The 17,821-nt window shown below is 26.7% G+C and overlaps 2 protein-coding genes across 4 annotated transcripts; both read right to left on the bottom strand.

Annotated features, from left to right (window-relative positions):
* Positions 1-8,512: 8,512 nt before the first annotated feature.
* On the bottom strand, positions 8,513-11,479 carry LOC114126964 (60S ribosomal protein L17). Of its 2 annotated transcripts, none has more exons than XM_027991026.2 (5): positions 11,322-11,479; positions 11,085-11,173; positions 10,878-11,012; positions 10,613-10,808; positions 8,513-8,697 (listed from the first exon to the last, which is right to left on the bottom strand). In XM_027991026.2, the coding sequence occupies exons 2-5, from the start codon at positions 11,163-11,165 to the stop codon at positions 8,552-8,554; spliced, it is 558 nt and encodes a 185-aa protein (XP_027846827.1). In that variant the 5' UTR covers positions 11,166-11,173; positions 11,322-11,479; the 3' UTR covers positions 8,513-8,551. The 2 variants fall into 2 exon arrangements, with proteins under 2 accessions (XP_027846827.1, XP_027846829.1); XM_027991028.2 differs by having other exon boundaries at positions 11,279-11,409.
* Positions 11,480-14,420: 2,941 nt separating this feature from the next.
* LOC114126965 (eukaryotic translation initiation factor 3 subunit E-like) lies at positions 14,421-17,523 on the bottom strand. 2 transcript variants are annotated; one of them, XM_027991029.2, is made up of 10 exons: positions 17,394-17,523; positions 17,166-17,270; positions 16,854-16,970; positions 16,617-16,778; positions 15,694-15,816; positions 15,388-15,620; positions 15,213-15,330; positions 14,924-15,135; positions 14,631-14,865; positions 14,421-14,568 (listed from the first exon to the last, which is right to left on the bottom strand). In XM_027991029.2, exons 2-10 carry the CDS (start codon positions 17,253-17,255, stop codon positions 14,542-14,544), a joined length of 1,317 nt encoding a protein of 438 aa, XP_027846830.2. In that variant the 5' UTR covers positions 17,256-17,270; positions 17,394-17,523; the 3' UTR covers positions 14,421-14,541. The 2 variants fall into 2 exon arrangements, with proteins under 2 accessions (XP_027846830.2, XP_050056475.1); XM_050200518.1 differs by having other exon boundaries at positions 17,166-17,449.
* Between the last annotated feature and the right edge of the window lie 298 nt (positions 17,524-17,821).

The following is a 17,821-nucleotide window of genomic DNA, read 5'->3' on the forward strand; positions in this document are numbered from 1 at the left end:
TAAGACGAGTCCAAATTTGGACCACTAATAGTATACGAGTCACTAATTCAAACTGTCAAAACCCAAGAAACATTTTGTATATAAGTAACAATTAAATGAATGTACTTCTTGCTGGTGAGGAAGACCCTGATAAGGGCCGTTTCGAATTTAAACCATTCTAGCACCGGTGTTGGTAAAATTAATTCGCGATATTTTTCCTGGTATAGACGCATATACCACGATGCAGGGAACGCCACGTGCAAATTCTTTCAATGGACACGATAACAAGAAGTGTAATAAGCAATTAGTAAACAATTATGGGAAAAACAATTTATGTTATTTTGTTATTATTTAAAAACTATAAATACTTGAAACATTCCATTATTACTTAAATTATTTTTATCTATACTTAGGTACACAGTAAAGTTTTCAAAATATTCAGATTTATTTTAAGCTATATTTATACCATTACCATTCACATCTTTCTGTTACTGTTATATTAACTTATAATTTAATAAAAGTATATTACCTGTTAGGTATGGCCATCGTCTTTATATAGTACCTAACTTTATTCTAAGTTTAATAACCCAAAAACTATTCGTTAAAATTTCATATTATAAACACGAACGGTTAAAAAAAATGTCATAATGTCAAAATTGTCCACTTAAAAATTCAATGTAAAATGGCAGTTTTTTTAAAAAAAAAATAACCATTGTAAAATCAATACATCCATTGCTTACTTAGAATCTAAAATACCGACGTATTACGTATGTCATATAAATATGTTATAACGATAAGTGGAAAATAAGAATACGTTGTTTAAACGAGAAAAATAGTACCTATCAACCTATCTCACGTTAAAAATGTTGATACTGTTAATCATAAAATGTTTAAATACTACAGTGAATAATTTGTTTTTTATCCAAGTCCTGGTGACAAAATATCTATATTCTATATTATAACAAATCACATGTATTCATATAAAATAGACAGTTAAAATGTATAGTAAACGTGTTTTTTTAATTATTCTAAAACTAAACCTGAAAAATTAAAAACTTACATTTATGATTTATAATTAAGCATTATAAAAAGTAGAAACGTGATATTTTTAAACTATTTTTACTTTATATTATATACAAGTGTCAGGTATAAATTAAAATCAATATTTAATTATTAAAACTGTGGGTCAAGTTAACCAAACAAATTTTACATAATTACAATAGGTACTTACCTACTTTATACAGCATATTCGTCCAATAAAATATATTTTCTTTCTACCGCACATTTGAAGGTTCAGTGTGTTGTCAATATGGCAATATGAGTTCAAATTCGATCCATGAAGGGCGTTGATAAGCATGACCAAAAATTTACTACCATGTATTTCCCTTTATTTACAGTAATGAAACTGACTCTATTGTCCGATAGAATATTATTTATTTTTAACATAGAAAACGAACTCTCTGCATCTACTGAAGTGAATGTGCATACTTCTACAAGAGGTTTCAAATTATTAATTACAACACTAAATCTTAAATTTTGAAATGATCGATATCGATATTGTAGGCATACTAACCGTATAGGTACTGCAAGCTATATGTAAATCGATAATCTATACCTTTAATACATTTAATAAAAAAACTGATAACGAAAACATTAAACAATAATAATCTAATTTAAACATTTAGTTCGCATTCTAGGTTTTTACGTTTCTTATTAATTCAATTTTTTATTATTACTATTATACTGCCCTGCTAAGCAAAAGTGCCGTAACTCGAAAAAAAAAAAAAATTAGATAGATACGGCATCTGATCGGTAAACACATTTTACACATTCTCTGTAGAAAAAATACCCCCAAAATCACATTAAATAGGCTACAAACACATAAAACGTTATTTAGAAACGCCGTAAGTAACGAAGAAAATTAGAACTACTAAGTAAGAACGCCGTATCATACATTTACTAAGCATAAACGCCGTAATATTTTGATAGATACGGCATTTTTGCTTAATATTTCTATGTTCTACCCAAGTTATAGTATCTACTAACCAAGATATAATATCTATCATAATAAATATAAAATTATTTACGGCCATTAGTTCAAGTAATTATATCTATAGACAATTATATTATTAAGCAATAATGCCGTAAAATTGACTTACGGCGTTTTTATTTAGTAAATAGTGGTATATTTACGGCTTATGGCTCTAAGTATAACATCAAAATAACTTTTATTCATGTAACATATGGATAAAAGTTTTATTTTATTATTTCATTGCATTCCTCGTCAAAAAAACTATAAAGGTGAATATGTATTATACTAAATTAATGGGATAACAAATAATAAAGTTATAATAAAATTAAAAAAACAAACATTCATTTTTCTCAAAATAAGAAATTGAGTTTTACGGCACTTTTGCTTAGCAGGGCAGTATAGTAACATAATAAACATATAAAAATTCTACAGCTGAATTAACTGAAAAAGCAACAAAAAAACAGCATAATATACTAAGAATAGCCGAAAAAAATCAAAAATAATTCGTTTTATTTGGAATCAGAATGACGTGAAACGAATTTATGTACAAAAATCAGATTTCTATCTCATATATAAAAAAATAAGCATATGCTTTAAAATCCAAGCCCTGCTTATTAATAATTATAATATCTAACTATATACATTTTGGAAACAGTTTATTTAATTGGTATTTGGTATATAATTAATAATGAAATAAATACTTATGCTATTACATTAATAATAATACATGAAATTATAGTACGTTTTCTATAGTGTGTTATGTAGGTATATTATGGATAATGAATATAATATATTATCTATATTATCATTATTATTTTGATCTCGTAATATCGTATATTTTTATAGTATGATCGTGGTAACTGATAAGGAAGTGAAAATACCGTCGATTACAAAAACTTAAGTACATAAAAAATTATTTAATTGTTCAATGTCACAAGATCATTTAGAAAGCTTAATTATGCTAATGAGTATTGAAAAATAAGTGTGAACTAAAATTAACATTAATGATATTATTCATAAGGTTGCTGCTTAAAAGCCCTAAAGTGATCAAAAAAAAAAAAATAAAAAATAATGTATGAATTATGACTGAATACTTTTCTAAAAAAATAAAATAATATGAGAATAAGAATATACCTACACTTGTTTTATAAATGCATTCCGAGCGAAGCAAGCAAAAAATGTTGGGTCCTTAAATTTAACTCCCGGTAACATAAAAAAGCCCTATCCGCCTCTGTCGGTCGCTCTATTTTTTAAAGTAATTGTGATGCATCAACTATGGTTCTAAATTCAAAATTGACTGAATAAGAGCCACTTCAATTTTAATAAATGATTCATTTTTTTACTGTTCTTAAAAATGCATAAAACCATTTATAATTATTTATTATTGGTTACTTTATGAATATTTTTACGTATTTGTTTTATTTTATAAATACCTATTATAAACAAGACTATCATAATAAGTGTTTAAAATTATTTATTAAAAAAAAATACGTAAAAGTATCCAATAAAATATAGTTCTTCATTCAATAGCTTATTTCATATTGGGTATACATTTGTTATTGAGTACGTGACTACGTGAGGATCAGGATATATTATAAAACATATTAATTATCTATTGAATCAAAACCATTATGAAACAAAAAAAGATCTTCAAAAAGTGTTTAAATGTCCCACAATATTTTTTTTTAAATTTAGGGAAATTACTATGAAAATTTAAAAAATGTATTTAATAAATCTATCTAAAGGTATAATATATTGTATATTGTGAATTTGATACTGTAGGTGATTAAAAAACGTATTATATTAGATATATAATAAATAAAAAGAATGTGATATGTAGTCTATTTTCGCTTTAATACAGTACGGTTGTACAACTATTGTTGTTGACAAACCAATCTTAAATTATTAAATTTTAAAATAGCAGTTCCGACTTCCGAGTAACGATGTTATTATTAGATATTTTTTAAGGACTACCAAGGTATGAATATGGCATTGTATAAAAACTGTTGAACTATATATTATAGTTAATTCTGCGATAATGCCCGACAAAAAACAATTTTTCTTCGAATTCCCACGTCACACCCTGCCATTAACTAGTCTCGATAACAGCAGTAAGTCGAATAAGGATGTGTAGGATCAACGTGTTTCTTATTGGACAAAATAAAGTAATAAACGATTATTTTTACATTGGAAAAATTATGAGCAGCAATTAATAAAGCATAGGTACAAACATAGTACGGATCTTAATACATCTTAAAAGTTAAAAAACACTGATCCTATGATATGACAAATTTACTTGAATACATATAGGTATTTAAAAGAATTATAATATGAAACATGAATTCATTAATTTAATTGATATTCAAAGTAAAATTTATTATGAGGAACAAATATGAAATAATAAAGTAATAAATATAATATAAGTATATGTAGTCGACTTCTGACTCAATAATAAGTTATTATTTAAATTCCCTCGTAAATAAATTGATTATTATGTTTCGTAGAATACCTCGCGCTTATAATGAGATCTTAATTATTCAATTATATTTAAGTTCAGATTAATTTTATACCAAAACAATGTTATGACAAATAATACTACAGAGTACCGACACAGATTCATAATTGTTCAATTCATTTTGTTTTAAAGGTACATTATACTGGATAAATATGTTATTATATTATCGTGTTGATCACTGACGAATTGTGCATAAAGTAAATTAAGTATGTTGAAACAATTTTTTATTTAAAAAATAATAATAATAAACTATAATTTTTAACAACTATTAGAATAAAATAAAATGTGTTTACTTTACCTATAGCTGCAATAGTAAATACGTTTAATTTAATATTTATAACAAATGTAGGTATTGATTTTAAGTTTTATTAATATATTTATTTTTTGTCTATCCCTATCTTTTGGAGCAATATAAAATGAAAACGCTTCAACTTCATTATATTTTTCGAAGAAAAGTGAACCTAATTAATATTCTGCAGTGGGTCAAAAATAAAGAAATCCTAGCTATACTATTTTTTTAATAATTAGGGAGAGGTCAGAGGAGGGAAGTAGATAAATGCTTTGCTATAAGAACAATGTTATAGGAGTCGAGTACTCGAGTGCACTTCGTCATTGAGTAAGTAACTGTAATATTTAGTACAGTGGTTTTTAACCGGTATGCCTCTAAAAAATCTATTAATAGTTTTATAAGTATGTTTTAAAAAATATTATTATCGATATTTGGTGATATTATATGGAATAGGGAGTGCCGCGAAAATTGTGTAGGAGATTAAGTGTGCCGCATAGACGCATAGTTAAAAAGATTAAAAACCACTGATTTAGTAAGTAGTAGTAGGGTAGGTACATATTATTTGAATTTGAATTAAATGATAAAGCATTGCATACGAAAAAAAATTCTTGGATTCTATACAGGAGCGGATAGACCTATCGAGAAATCGGAATTTTCCAGGTGGGTCCCTGTCGTACCAAATTATGGGGCCCCCAGTTAAATAACTTAAAACATGCTATTTTTTGTTTTAAATGTTATTACTTTTTCATAGGGTTTGGATTTTAAAATATAATAAGCAACTAAAAAAACACACAACTGTTTTTTTTAAAAAAAAGTACATTTATTTTAAAAAAAAATTTAAAAAAGCACGACCAAAAATTAACATTAACTAGTTATAAGAATGAATAAATAACTTAAAAAAAAGAATTAACTACCGTATATTTCCCTTGATTTGCAGTAGTGAAACTGACTTTATTTTCTGACAGAATATTTAACATTTAACACAAAAAACGAACTCCCTACATACACTGAAGTGACCAGTGCATACTTCTTCATATAAGAGGTTTCAAATTACAACACTAAATCTTAAATGGTCGATATCGATGTTAAAGGTATACTGACCGTATAACCTACTGCAGGCTACTTGTAAATGTAAATCGACTATCTATACCTTTAATACATTTAATAAACAAGCCGATAATGAATAAGCAATAATAATCTAATGTAAACATTTAGTCTGCATTCTGGGTTTTTACGTTTCTAATTAAATCAATTTTTTATTATTACTATAATAGTAGCATAATAAAAAAAAATTTTGGGCTTTTACATTTAATTCCCGATAACATAAAATAGCCCTATCCGTCTCTGATTCTAGTCCGGTCCGTAATACCTACCAAGTATATTTTATAATATATTTATGCTACTATAGAAATTTATTTTACTATTAATTGTAAAGCTACTAATACGGAAGATATTATATTACCTATAATAAATATTTCATTATTATGAATTATGATCAATCTTATCTATATAATACATAATTGAGTGCACAGTTTGTAGGATCTACGGACTACGGTTATAGACATGAAAACTATTGATTCAACAGTATTGAACTAATATTAGCAGGTATTAAATTTTACCACATATTTAGAAGACTTGGGTAGGTAGTGTTCTTTGCTTCCTTTTTAAACTTAGGGCGGCGAACGGGTAACACGCAACACATAAATTTCATTTTGGCACACAAAAATCGAATATTTTTTGTTTATATATAGAATTGGAATTAGTTAATATGTCCACATGCGAACATATGTTTCTAACTTATAGTCAAAAATTAATCCACCAATTTTGACAAAAGTTTCAGTAATAAGTTTGCAGAAAAGTTTAGATAGAATTTTAAATCTGGAATCATGTTCAATAATATACCAAGTGCTACTCAATTCACAAACATCACCCATCTCGGAGTCAAATTAGCTCAAAAAACTATATTTACAGTTCACGGATCTACAAAATAAAATAATATACCACGTACATAAAACGCTAATTTAAACATTTTAATATTATTTATGAATATTTTAAGTACCTATACCTAGGTATCTGTGGTTATTCGTTTTAGAATAACAACCAAACAAAAAATAAAATCAATTTTGTTAAAAACCGGTTCTGAGTGAAAATTTGTTTTCCTCTATTTTTAGGAAAAGTAATAGAAATTTCTTACTTTTGAAGTATCAACTAGATTCACTTCCAAATAGAAGTTTTTAATGATGAAACTTAAGCATTTTTATTACTAAAAAAATAACACATCATCATAGCATTAGTTTAGTTCAGAATCTCATAGATTAATGATTTTGTTTTGTTGAAAATCTGTAGGTACCTACTTAAAATATTCGTATTTCGTTGTCTTGTAATAAATGTGTAAATTATGTTTTACTTACGCATATTTACAAAATATTAAGACTTGTCTTTTTATATAGCTTAACAATTTATTACTAATAGTAGGTACCTAAAATAAATTACTATAATTTCAATTTAAATTTAATATAACAAAATAAACTTGAAAAATAATAATAGACTAACAGCTTGTCTCCATTCAGATATTTTTCGGATGCAATGAGTTCTTATAAAATATAAATTGTACATGCCCATTACTATGATCTACTTAATAAATTTTAACTCTGTAAAAACTCAATGACAAGGTAAATACCCCTGTAAATACTATACTCCAAACTTACTTTAGATAATATAATACGGTAGAGCAATAACTTACTTGCCCACTTTTCATTTTTTATTAATTTTCTGAGTCCAAAGTATTACTCCAATACATTTTGTAACTAGTGTTTTAAAATCATTGGATATCTTAAATTACACATCAGTACTATCAGCAATACAAAAACATTCAACTTTGGTTAAACTACACTATTGAAAGACATTATGTGTGAACTATTATATCGTTTTATTTACCTATTCCACATTTTTACTATAAAACAAACATTTTAAATTAAAATTACATACTGGAAATGTTTTAATAAACATTATACAAATAGTATTTAACAACACATATCAATTAAGTTCTATTTGTTATTAGTTATTACTATAACATAGTATACAAAAATTGAACTCACAGATAGCTATTCTTCACTCTTAGATGATAACTATTGCCAATGTATTTTTCTTTAAATTAAAAATCTTCAATAGACTACTGGATCTCACCAAGATAACTAGTGCAAAGGCCTTATATTAAATATCTGTCGAGTAAATTTTGAAATTAGTACCTACTTATATTCAACAAGTGTTTAACACATACATCACATACACCAAACTTTACCTAACTATTTTACATTTCTGCTGGCTCTCAAAAAGATAATCATCATTTAAAAAAAACCTTGTTAAATTCTGTTTCACAAACTTTAAGTTAAATTTAACTTTTAATTGATGACCTCGTGAAAATTCAACCATAAAAAAATGTATGACAACTTTTTACTATCCAACTTTAAATTTTAATGAGAATATGCTCTCAACTATTTTAACTATTAAAGATTCAAATTAAAGCTTCTTTCTTTCTCAATTTTTTCAAGTTAGATATGTTGAAGAACACATCACTAATTTTAAGGCTTTCTCAAATTTAAAAATATTTAAATAGCATTAAGAAAGTAAGGAAATTACTTAAAAATATAAGGGAATGTGATAATACTCATTTTATCAACAAAGAAAAAAAAATAAATATTTTCAATGTTTTATATTTGTCATTCATTACACCAAACTATTCATGCATCAACTTTTCCTTTTGTCTTGCTAACTTCTTTTTGGATACTTTCTTCTTCTCAGCCTCATCCTTGGGAACTTTAGCAACAAACTTCTGCTTTTCAGCAAGAATAACTTCAATGTGACAAGGTGAGCTCATGTACGCTGAAAAATAAAAAAGGTTAATCAATCAATCTACATCAAGATACCGAATACAAAATAGTTACTATTTTAAATAATGTTAAACAATCGATTTATGATAAATTATAAAATAACCAAAAAAGGCAGTTGTGAATTTTTTAGAGGATTTCACAATTAAATGTGTTGTTTGTGAACTCAGTAGTTCTCAACTGGGATGACATGGACCCAGCTTAAGGATGAAACAAAAAATCATGAAAGGGAAAAAAATTTAAAAAATAAATACAATTTTTGTGAAAAAAATCATATTTTTATAATCATATTAATATCAATATTTTGAACTTATTTCTGTGTACTGTATTTTTTTTTTTTTTTTTTACAATAGAATAATTTTTAAATATAAAGCTAAGATTATTATTTTGATGTTAGGATAACGCAATGTTTGATTTTAGTGGTTCAAGGTGACGTAAATCAAATACTATGGTTGAGAACTACTGTCTACTGTCTACCTAACCTAACTCAAGGGTTGCTAAATAGTTCATCTTTATAGGTCGATCAGCAAGAAAAATTAATTTTACCATTATTGATCAATCATGTAATAAATATATCATATCATATCCTAATCGGATAATGTGGAATTTGTGGAAAACCAATGCCATCTATCCTTTTGATAAATTGAATTATTTTTCACTTATCCTCGTGTACTGTTATAATATAAATATATAGTTTGTCATTATTGTTATGACAGTAATAAATAATTATTCTTTAGACCTTTTTTGTTTTTTGCTCATTAACCTGAATGTTAATTACCAGGAAATTAAAATTGCCTCACTTGTTTGAAAAGTATTGCGACCCCTAGTCTAACTGATACATATCATACAGAATTTCAAATTCAGAAAAATCCATTTTTCTTTTTCTTTTACTTTTTAAACAAATTAAACAACCACAAAATAAAAAAAATAAATCTAAATGGATAATCTCCTAAATTTGGAAATAGATTAAAAATATCAAACTAATAATTTAATTTAATATAACTTATATAACTATACCCATTGTTTCACAAACACATAATATAACAAATAGTAAGTATTGAAAATTTTGATTAACCCCTTAACCTTAATATTATAATGAATTTACCAAGTATACAATTTTAAAATAAAGAATATTATAGCGAACTTTTTGCCATTTACTTTTTTTAAACCATTTTAAAACACATGTTGGTACAGAATATTATTTAACACATGGTATTATAACTCATTATTTATAGAAAATAGTAATGTAATCAACAATTATTGAAAATAATAAGTTGCTACAAATATTATTTTTCTTTGAATTATAATAAAATATAAAAATAAATTGTGCCAAAAACTAGTAAAGCATAATTCTTGTTTTCCCCTGTTTTGATTTTTTTCAATTATAAAGAAATATACTAGAATTTAAACCCTCTTCAAAAAGTATCAAATAGAAAAAATTCACTACCAGAAACCACCACAAACTTGAAAATTGAACTTAAATGTTGGTAGGATGTTATCATTGATGACAAGAAAAAACTCATCTTTGTTAAATCAATACATTTATCACTAAACTCAGAATCTAAAGTAATATCATTATTTATTATGTTAAGGATATTAGAAATTATTGATCAAATAAATGTGGTTATGACAAAACATTTGTTATAAAAGCACCAAGTGGTTAAATTTAATGTTTACAAAACCATTTCTGTATTATGTATACCTAAAAATAACATTATAATTACAACTATATTCATAACACAGAAGTTGATATACTATTAGAAAAATATAAAAAACCATAAAATTGTACCTATTATTGATTAAAAACTTCTGTTATAGGTAGTACTTGTTTAATAACATACGACTATTCAGACTAATGTTGCAATTCTATGCAATATTTAACCAAATAAAAAAAATTTAATTCAACTTACGGTTAATACGACCGTGGGCTCTGTAAGTACGTCTCCTCAGACAAGGAGCACGGTTTATTTGAATGTGTTCAACAAACAGACGATCTACATCCAAACCTTTAATATCTGCATTAGATTCAGCATTTCTCAAGAGCTGTAACAAGAACTCCGCAGACTTCTCTGGCCAGCGACCCTGAGTCATGCCCCACTGTTTGGCCTGCAAATAATTTTGAGATAGAATTAAAGTTATACCATTTGAATTACAATATAGTTTGTTATTTCATACTTGAGCACAACGACCAACACCGCCATTGAACCTCCTGAAAGGTACACATTCTTTCTTGTCCTTAACATTCTTCAAGTATTGTACGGCACGACGGAGAGGCATCTTCTTGATAGTCTTAGCTGTCTCTCTCGTGTTCTGAGACAAAAAAAAACCAATGTATTACAAGGAAATTACGGCGAGTTAACTTAAACAAATGTACAATATTACCTTGAAGTGAACTCTTAAGTTGGAGCCCCTTGCCTTACAGGACTTGGTTGGATTTTTCGGTTCTTTAGCGTACCTACCCATGGTTGGGTCTGTCAAAAAAAAATAAAAATTGAATTAATACCAAAAATTATGACGGATATACATTTAGCGTAAAAATAAGAATCGAAATAAAATATTTTTATGAGAATAATTACATTAAATTTAAGGATGGAAACGGATAAACATGCAAACACTTACTCGAAAAAAAGACGGGAGTACAAAAAGAACTAACACATAAATGGAAATAGTGGAGTACAAACGTACTGTTTAGGTTTGACGACGATACGAACGGATGATAATTTTAGGTTAGTTTTCAGTGTGACCATTTATTTGAACGTAAATTATTAGCATTGGGTCCGGTTCTTATCAATGTAAGATCACAACCATGGTCACTGGTCACTGACTGATTGCCACGAAAATCGGAATAAGATTTTAAATAATCGTGTTCCTATTCCTACTGTCCCTTCATAAACGCCTCTGAATTGAATTGATGCATTCATTGGCCATTGCATTCTCCACCTATTTCACAGAACATTAATCGGTAGATGTTTTCACTTTTTCAGTCAGATGCGTGAAACGGTTTACTTCACTCGTAGTCCGATTAAATCATTATATTATTATATTTATTATATCATTATTGTTCTAGGATTATATTATATTAACTTGATCGTAACTACGTAATAGAAATTAACAGATGGACACAACAGAGTTGTACGTTTTTTCCAACCACCCGTTAGCACCAAATTTACCTTTGTTGTACCTACAATAATTTTATATTTTTACATCATAATATTATGTATTTTTAATAATATAATAATTATAATACAAATTTACCTTAATCTGCTAATAACTAAAAACATTTTGACGCTCACTTAGTCACTTCAATGCACCATCCAAAGAATTCACAAGTTAAAATAGGAATAAAAAAACTTAAAAAACAATAAATAATTATACAAACAAAATAAACGCGTTACCTATGTGGCTGTGTGAATACATAAAAATAGTTACATTTAGATATGATAGGTTGTTTTAAAAAAATAAGTGTGATTGATTATTATTTGAAATAAAAATGTGTATTTATTACAGTTAATTTACTGTTGTTCTATAATTGTTATTACTAGAAGCTAATAATAATAATAATAAAAAAATTATAGGTAATTATTTTTAAAAATTTTTATTGTTGACTAATATTTAAAACTATATATTATACCTATTGCTGACAATCGTTGAATTATTTGTTTAAAAAAAGTTGTTTTGGGAAAAAACGTATTAATTTATTGCAATTTCTAAAAAATAATATATTCTATTAACTAGTATAGTACCATGATACTCATGATAGTATCTCTATAATTTGAAAAAAAAAATGTATAATTGATTATTATAAAAGAAAATATAAATAATATATGTCATTAACAGTTATTTAAAATAATGTGTATTATATAACTATTATTATAATTGCAATTTATAAATATATTTATATAAAAATTTGGCTAGTTGGTCAACTGTATTGTTAACTGTTATTTATTATTAATTATGAATTAATATAAAAAAAAAGCGGGAATCTTAATTAACAATTTATTTTCTAATAATTTAAGATAGCCCGAAACGTAACTGCTGTACACCTAACATATCCCTGTACAGTAAATTGAATCGGTATTTCATTTTGAAATATTGATTTTATTTAAAAATCAAATTTATATTAATAGTTAGTAGTAGTGTTGATCGAGTGGCGAATGAATACAAAGAAAACGGAACTCAAAGGCTGGGCGAACACATAGGCGACATTTTTACCGTGCGGTAAAGTCAAGGTGCACTCGACTGTTTTCGAAATATCGCGCTGTAATTTTACGATGCGTTTTGTTAAAATACATTAAAATTTATAAAGCACAACACACGAGTGTCGCGCCGTAAAATAACGTCTGTGTAACCTAACCTAATAGGTACACTCGCGACCATATTGTATCGTTTTAATAACATTTTGTACAGCCACCCGACTATATGCCATTCGTCTTGATGTGTAATTAGTAATTACTATTTACTAATTCACATTTCCCTAAAATATATACCTATCGGTGCATCAGTTTCGTTGTGCAATGTGCATAATACAGGGCACGTTTTATGCACTTTTGTCGGACGAGGGATCTTGGCAAAGTCACGAATCTTCGCCGGCCGGTCGCCGTGTCCTGTATCAGATACGCCGGTTGTGCATATTTTAATATACGATAAAACATAATAATATAATATTATTATTATTGTTATTGCTATGAATGTGCTTCGTTTAGCCAGTGCGTAATGTCACACATAGGTAGTACTGTCAATAGTGTCTATCAGTGACTGGATATTAATATTGTTGTGACTCGTCTTCGTTACCAGTTGTGACGTGATTATGAAATATAAAATATTCATTTATGTTTTGTACACTAATTGAATAATAAGTAAAAATAAAATAAGCTACCCATACCCATCCTTAAAACGTTTTTATTATTTCTATAAAACGGTTGTCGTTTTGAAAAAATAACAGTCTTTTTTATATTATGTTAAAATTATGATATTGATCGTTGTACGAGTGAAATAGACTAGAAACATACATACCAGGAATGGTAAACCTTTTGAACACTACGTGACAAAAATTACCTTTTTTTTTCGAGCGTGTCACCATGAAAAATATTATATATATTATATTCAATAAAACGTATGTTCAAAATATTTTTATTTATTGTACATTAATATTTTAATTTTTCACGTGCCATGGATTTGCCATCCTTGTTATATACCTATTACTGTAAGTATATTATAATATTTAATTATGTAAAAGAAAGTAAAAAATAATTAGACATTATAGAAGTAGTAACAATTGAAACAAAAAATAAAATTAAGTTTTACATTCCACTTATAAGAAAAACAATATACACATTTTTCATTGAATAGAATATAAAAAATTAGTCTAAATGCACAAAAAATAGGATTTTCTTACATTTAAATCTTTTAATTTAAAAAATAATTATGAGTTTACTATTTATTATCTAGATCGTACAAATTCAATACCACAAATTGTCACCAATAAGCATTTCATGGATAATATTACTTTTATTCATTTGGTGAATGACATCAGTAATGTAGCTCACCATTTAAAAAAGGATGTGATAGAAATAAAATTTGTATATTCAAATACTCAAGATCTACACAATTATATACATGGGAGCATCCACACCCAGTCTTCATTGATAAAAAATTATTGATGATAATTAATTAGATAGGATGTTAAGGGTTTTAAGGATTTTAAAAAACTCCAGAAGATGATTTGAATGTTATTTTAATAATTAAAAATAAATAAATAAAATAACATTTGATCAATAATATAATTCTTGTTTTATTGAAAAATATCAGTTGTTGAGAACTTATCATTGTTAACAGCTTTTCAGGGATTGTACCAAAGTGGATCTTGCTGAAATAGAATTATTTTTATGAAAAAACATTACAAAAGAAAATTAAAAACATTTAACTTACTTCTTGAGTTTTAGCTTTGACTTTTCTTTCGATGAGTTGTTGTAGTGCTTCTGATCGCACTGATAATGTGTCTATTTTCTCTAAGAGCTGTTGGTAGGGCGATAAAGGTTGTGTTCCCATAACAACATGTCCAAGTTTTGAATCAATCTTCGCATCTAACCTGGCATTTCTGATAAGGTTTACAATCCAGCATTCAGCCTCTTCTGGGTTCATATTAAGCTTTTCAGCTAACATACTAAATAATAAAGAAATTATTTAAATGTTATGACACCATAAATAAAATATTTACATACCCAATACTAATACACTGATGAATACGACAAAAAGTTTCAAAAATCATCAAACGAGCATTTTCCACAAAATCATCAAGGCATGCAGTCAAGAAAAAGTCATTAAAAAGAACAATTTGGCATTCGTGTAATTTGTCTCTGGCTCCTTCAAAATCAAAGTTAACGTAAAGATTTTCTAGAAGTTCAGTAATAGGGTCACGGTAGGTATATGATTCCTAAACATAGAATTAGCATTAATAAATATTTTAAGTTTATAATAATTAACAATTAATTTAAATATTTTTAAACTCACCTGTTGAATAACCTTAACAAGATCCTTCATAGCTGCTCTTCTTGAACGATTGATGATTACAGCAGTGGCCAAGTAGCGAAGAATGTGTGGGCACATGGTTTGAATAGCATTCAAATAGCTGATATAGAAATAATTTTTTAATATAAAATATTTATATGAGAATTTAATATATTACTTTGGTCTGTATAAAAACATATCAATAATAAGGTCACGCCCCTTGACATGATTGAAAAACACAAATAAACTCCAGTGAATTAACCATGTTCGTTGTTGTAGCAAATGTAATGGAGAACCATTTGTATTGGAATCAATGTACTCGCGTAGTTTGTTTAAATCTTCCAGAGCAGTTTCCCAGTTTTGAATAAGAATTTCAGATGCTAGTTTTCCCCAAAGAACATTTAAATAGTTCTAAAAAATAATTCAAATATTATAAATTTGACACTAGAAATACAGTAAGAGTTTTAAACATTGATGAATTTACCTTATCAGAAGGCGACATAACTAATAAATAAAAGTACAAATGACTTGATGTACCAGCATAATTTCCACAATCATAATGGTACTTTGCAAATTTGTACATACTTTCCATCATTTCTACTTTAAACTAAATTAACCAAAAAAAAAAAAAAAAAAATTAGATAATTTAATTATATATTACATACCAAGTGACATTTTATAATTCTATTATATGATATTATTTAAATTATTAACAATATAATATAGTTCTGTATCATAATTATCTTAAATAGGATTTCAAAGTATTCTATATTCATATGAGGGTACTAAAACATAAATGTTGTATTTTAATGATGTCAAATCATTTTTTTAAAAAGTTAAGAATTTTAGAGAAAATTGAATTTACATTTTTGAGAATCCCTTAATTTATTATGGTAATTTTTGGTTTAATTGTTATTAGAAAAATATAAGCAGTAATCTAAATAACTTCAGTAATCTTTTACATGAAAAAAATAAAGTAATTTTAATACTTGACACCAATATTCTAATTTTGAGATAGTAATGATAACCAGTAAGCTCCATTCATACAATATATTTTAAGTATATTAAAAAATTATTTAATATATCTATACAAATTTATAATTTTTAGCTATAGGTACTCATGTTTCAGTTTAAGTAATTTAATAATACTTAACAGTTAACACTTTAAAAGAAAATTTAATCTATTTTTTTATTTTTTTAAAAAACATAATCACAATCTATACATTTGATTGTACAATAAATAATTTTTATACTAGATTAAATATCAGAAAATTACATGGTGGAAAGGTACTTAGTAATACCAGACTAGGTATAAAATTTAAAACTTCAAAAGATTAAGTTTCTAAGAATTGATATTTAAAATAAAATCAATAATAATTTATGTAGAATAGAATTAATAACACTTACGTCGAATTCATTGGTCAAATAGGTTGATAATGTTTTAGGATCCCTCATAGTTTCCATATTTTTCATAACTTTATCATCTTTGAGGAAATTCATCACAACATCAACCTCACTTTGAAATTGATTAAGCTGAGACACAATTTGATCTCTTCTGGTTTTCATTTCCTAAAAACATAGTTTTTTGATTAAACAAAAACAACATTGACTATAAGTTTTAGAATACTAAGCGTAAGTACATACCTCAGGTACTTCTTTTTCAGGATTTAACTGTTTGTAAATTTCAATAACATAATCCATCATATTAGTCTTATTAAGAATGTCCAATTTGGCTTGCAAAATTTCATTCTCATTGTAGATCTAAATAAACAGTTTAAGATTAGTAACAATTGTTCAACAAATTAATGTTGTTTGGTAGAGATCATACACACAATATGCAAGACAAATAGGTTTTTATAGTCGAAAATTCACCAAAACATATTTCTACTATAGACCATACTCAGTCGGTATAGGTATCCTTCTTGGTTAAGAGAGGTAAAACAGACAAATTCTCACCTTTTTCGCCCACAAGAACTCCAGCAGCGGGGCTACCAAATGCCGGTCCAAGTATTTCGTCATCTTACTCGTCAAATCGAACTTAGCCATGTTTATGTTTGACAACTACGGAGTACGAAAAATGATTATTTAGTATTTACTAAGAAATCGTGAAAGACCAAATATTTGATACAAATAAAGTATAATATATTAACACTATAAACTATAAAGGCACCAGCTTCTATAGACCTTTAATCGTGGTTCAATCCTATTCGGAATTCGGACGCTCCACGCTCAGTCCACTCGGACCATGATAATAAAGTATTAAAAAAATGTTTATCACAACTCGGACCAAAGAGAATACAAAAATAGAAGGATCCAGATATCTGTTCTATAATTCAGTGTGGCCATGTCAAATTTTCATAAATAATTATTGCCAATTTTTTTTTTTTTTTTTATAAAGCTCTTTACCGTACTCTGGCGTCTACCATTGCTACCAAAATCTGGTAGCCCACCGAATGTAACAAGTTGTTCCCACAGGTATAAATTATAATAATGATATGTTCCATATCTCCGAATTGGAGACCCTAATTTCCATGTTTAACTCAATACTGCGGGACATGTTCACCCCTTTTTAAACAAAATCATTCAACTTTCGACTTATCATGGTGATCGGT

This window comes from Aphis gossypii, chromosome 2 (assembly GCF_020184175.1).
Source record: "Aphis gossypii isolate Hap1 chromosome 2, ASM2018417v2, whole genome shotgun sequence".
Taxonomy (NCBI): Eukaryota; Metazoa; Arthropoda; class Insecta; order Hemiptera; family Aphididae; genus Aphis; species Aphis gossypii.

What these genes read in the sequence shown, in the direction of transcription:
- LOC114126964 (XM_027991026.2), bottom strand. Translation starts at nt 11,165, where the DNA reads ATGGGTAGGTACGCTAAAGAACCGAAAAATCCAACCAAGTCCTGTAAG. An exon ending in ACTTAAGAGTTCACTTCAAG is followed by an intron (nt 11,013 to 11,084) that starts GTAATATTGTAC and finishes TTTTTGTCTCAG; the next exon opens with AACACGAGAGAGACAGCTAA. An exon ending in GTGTTGGTCGTTGTGCTCAA is followed by an intron (nt 10,809 to 10,877) that starts GTATGAAATAAC and finishes AATTATTTGCAG; the next exon opens with GCCAAACAGTGGGGCATGAC.
- LOC114126965 (XM_027991029.2), bottom strand. Translation starts at nt 17,255, where the DNA reads ATGGCTAAGTTCGATTTGACGAGTAAGATGACGAAATACTTGGACCGG. An exon ending in ATGTTTTTATACAGACCAAA is followed by an intron (nt 15,331 to 15,387) that starts GTAATATATTAA and finishes TTTCTATATCAG; the next exon opens with CTATTTGAATGCTATTCAAA. An exon ending in CATCAGTGTATTAGTATTGG is followed by an intron (nt 14,866 to 14,923) that starts GTATGTAAATAT and finishes TTTATTATTTAG; the next exon opens with TATGTTAGCTGAAAAGCTTA.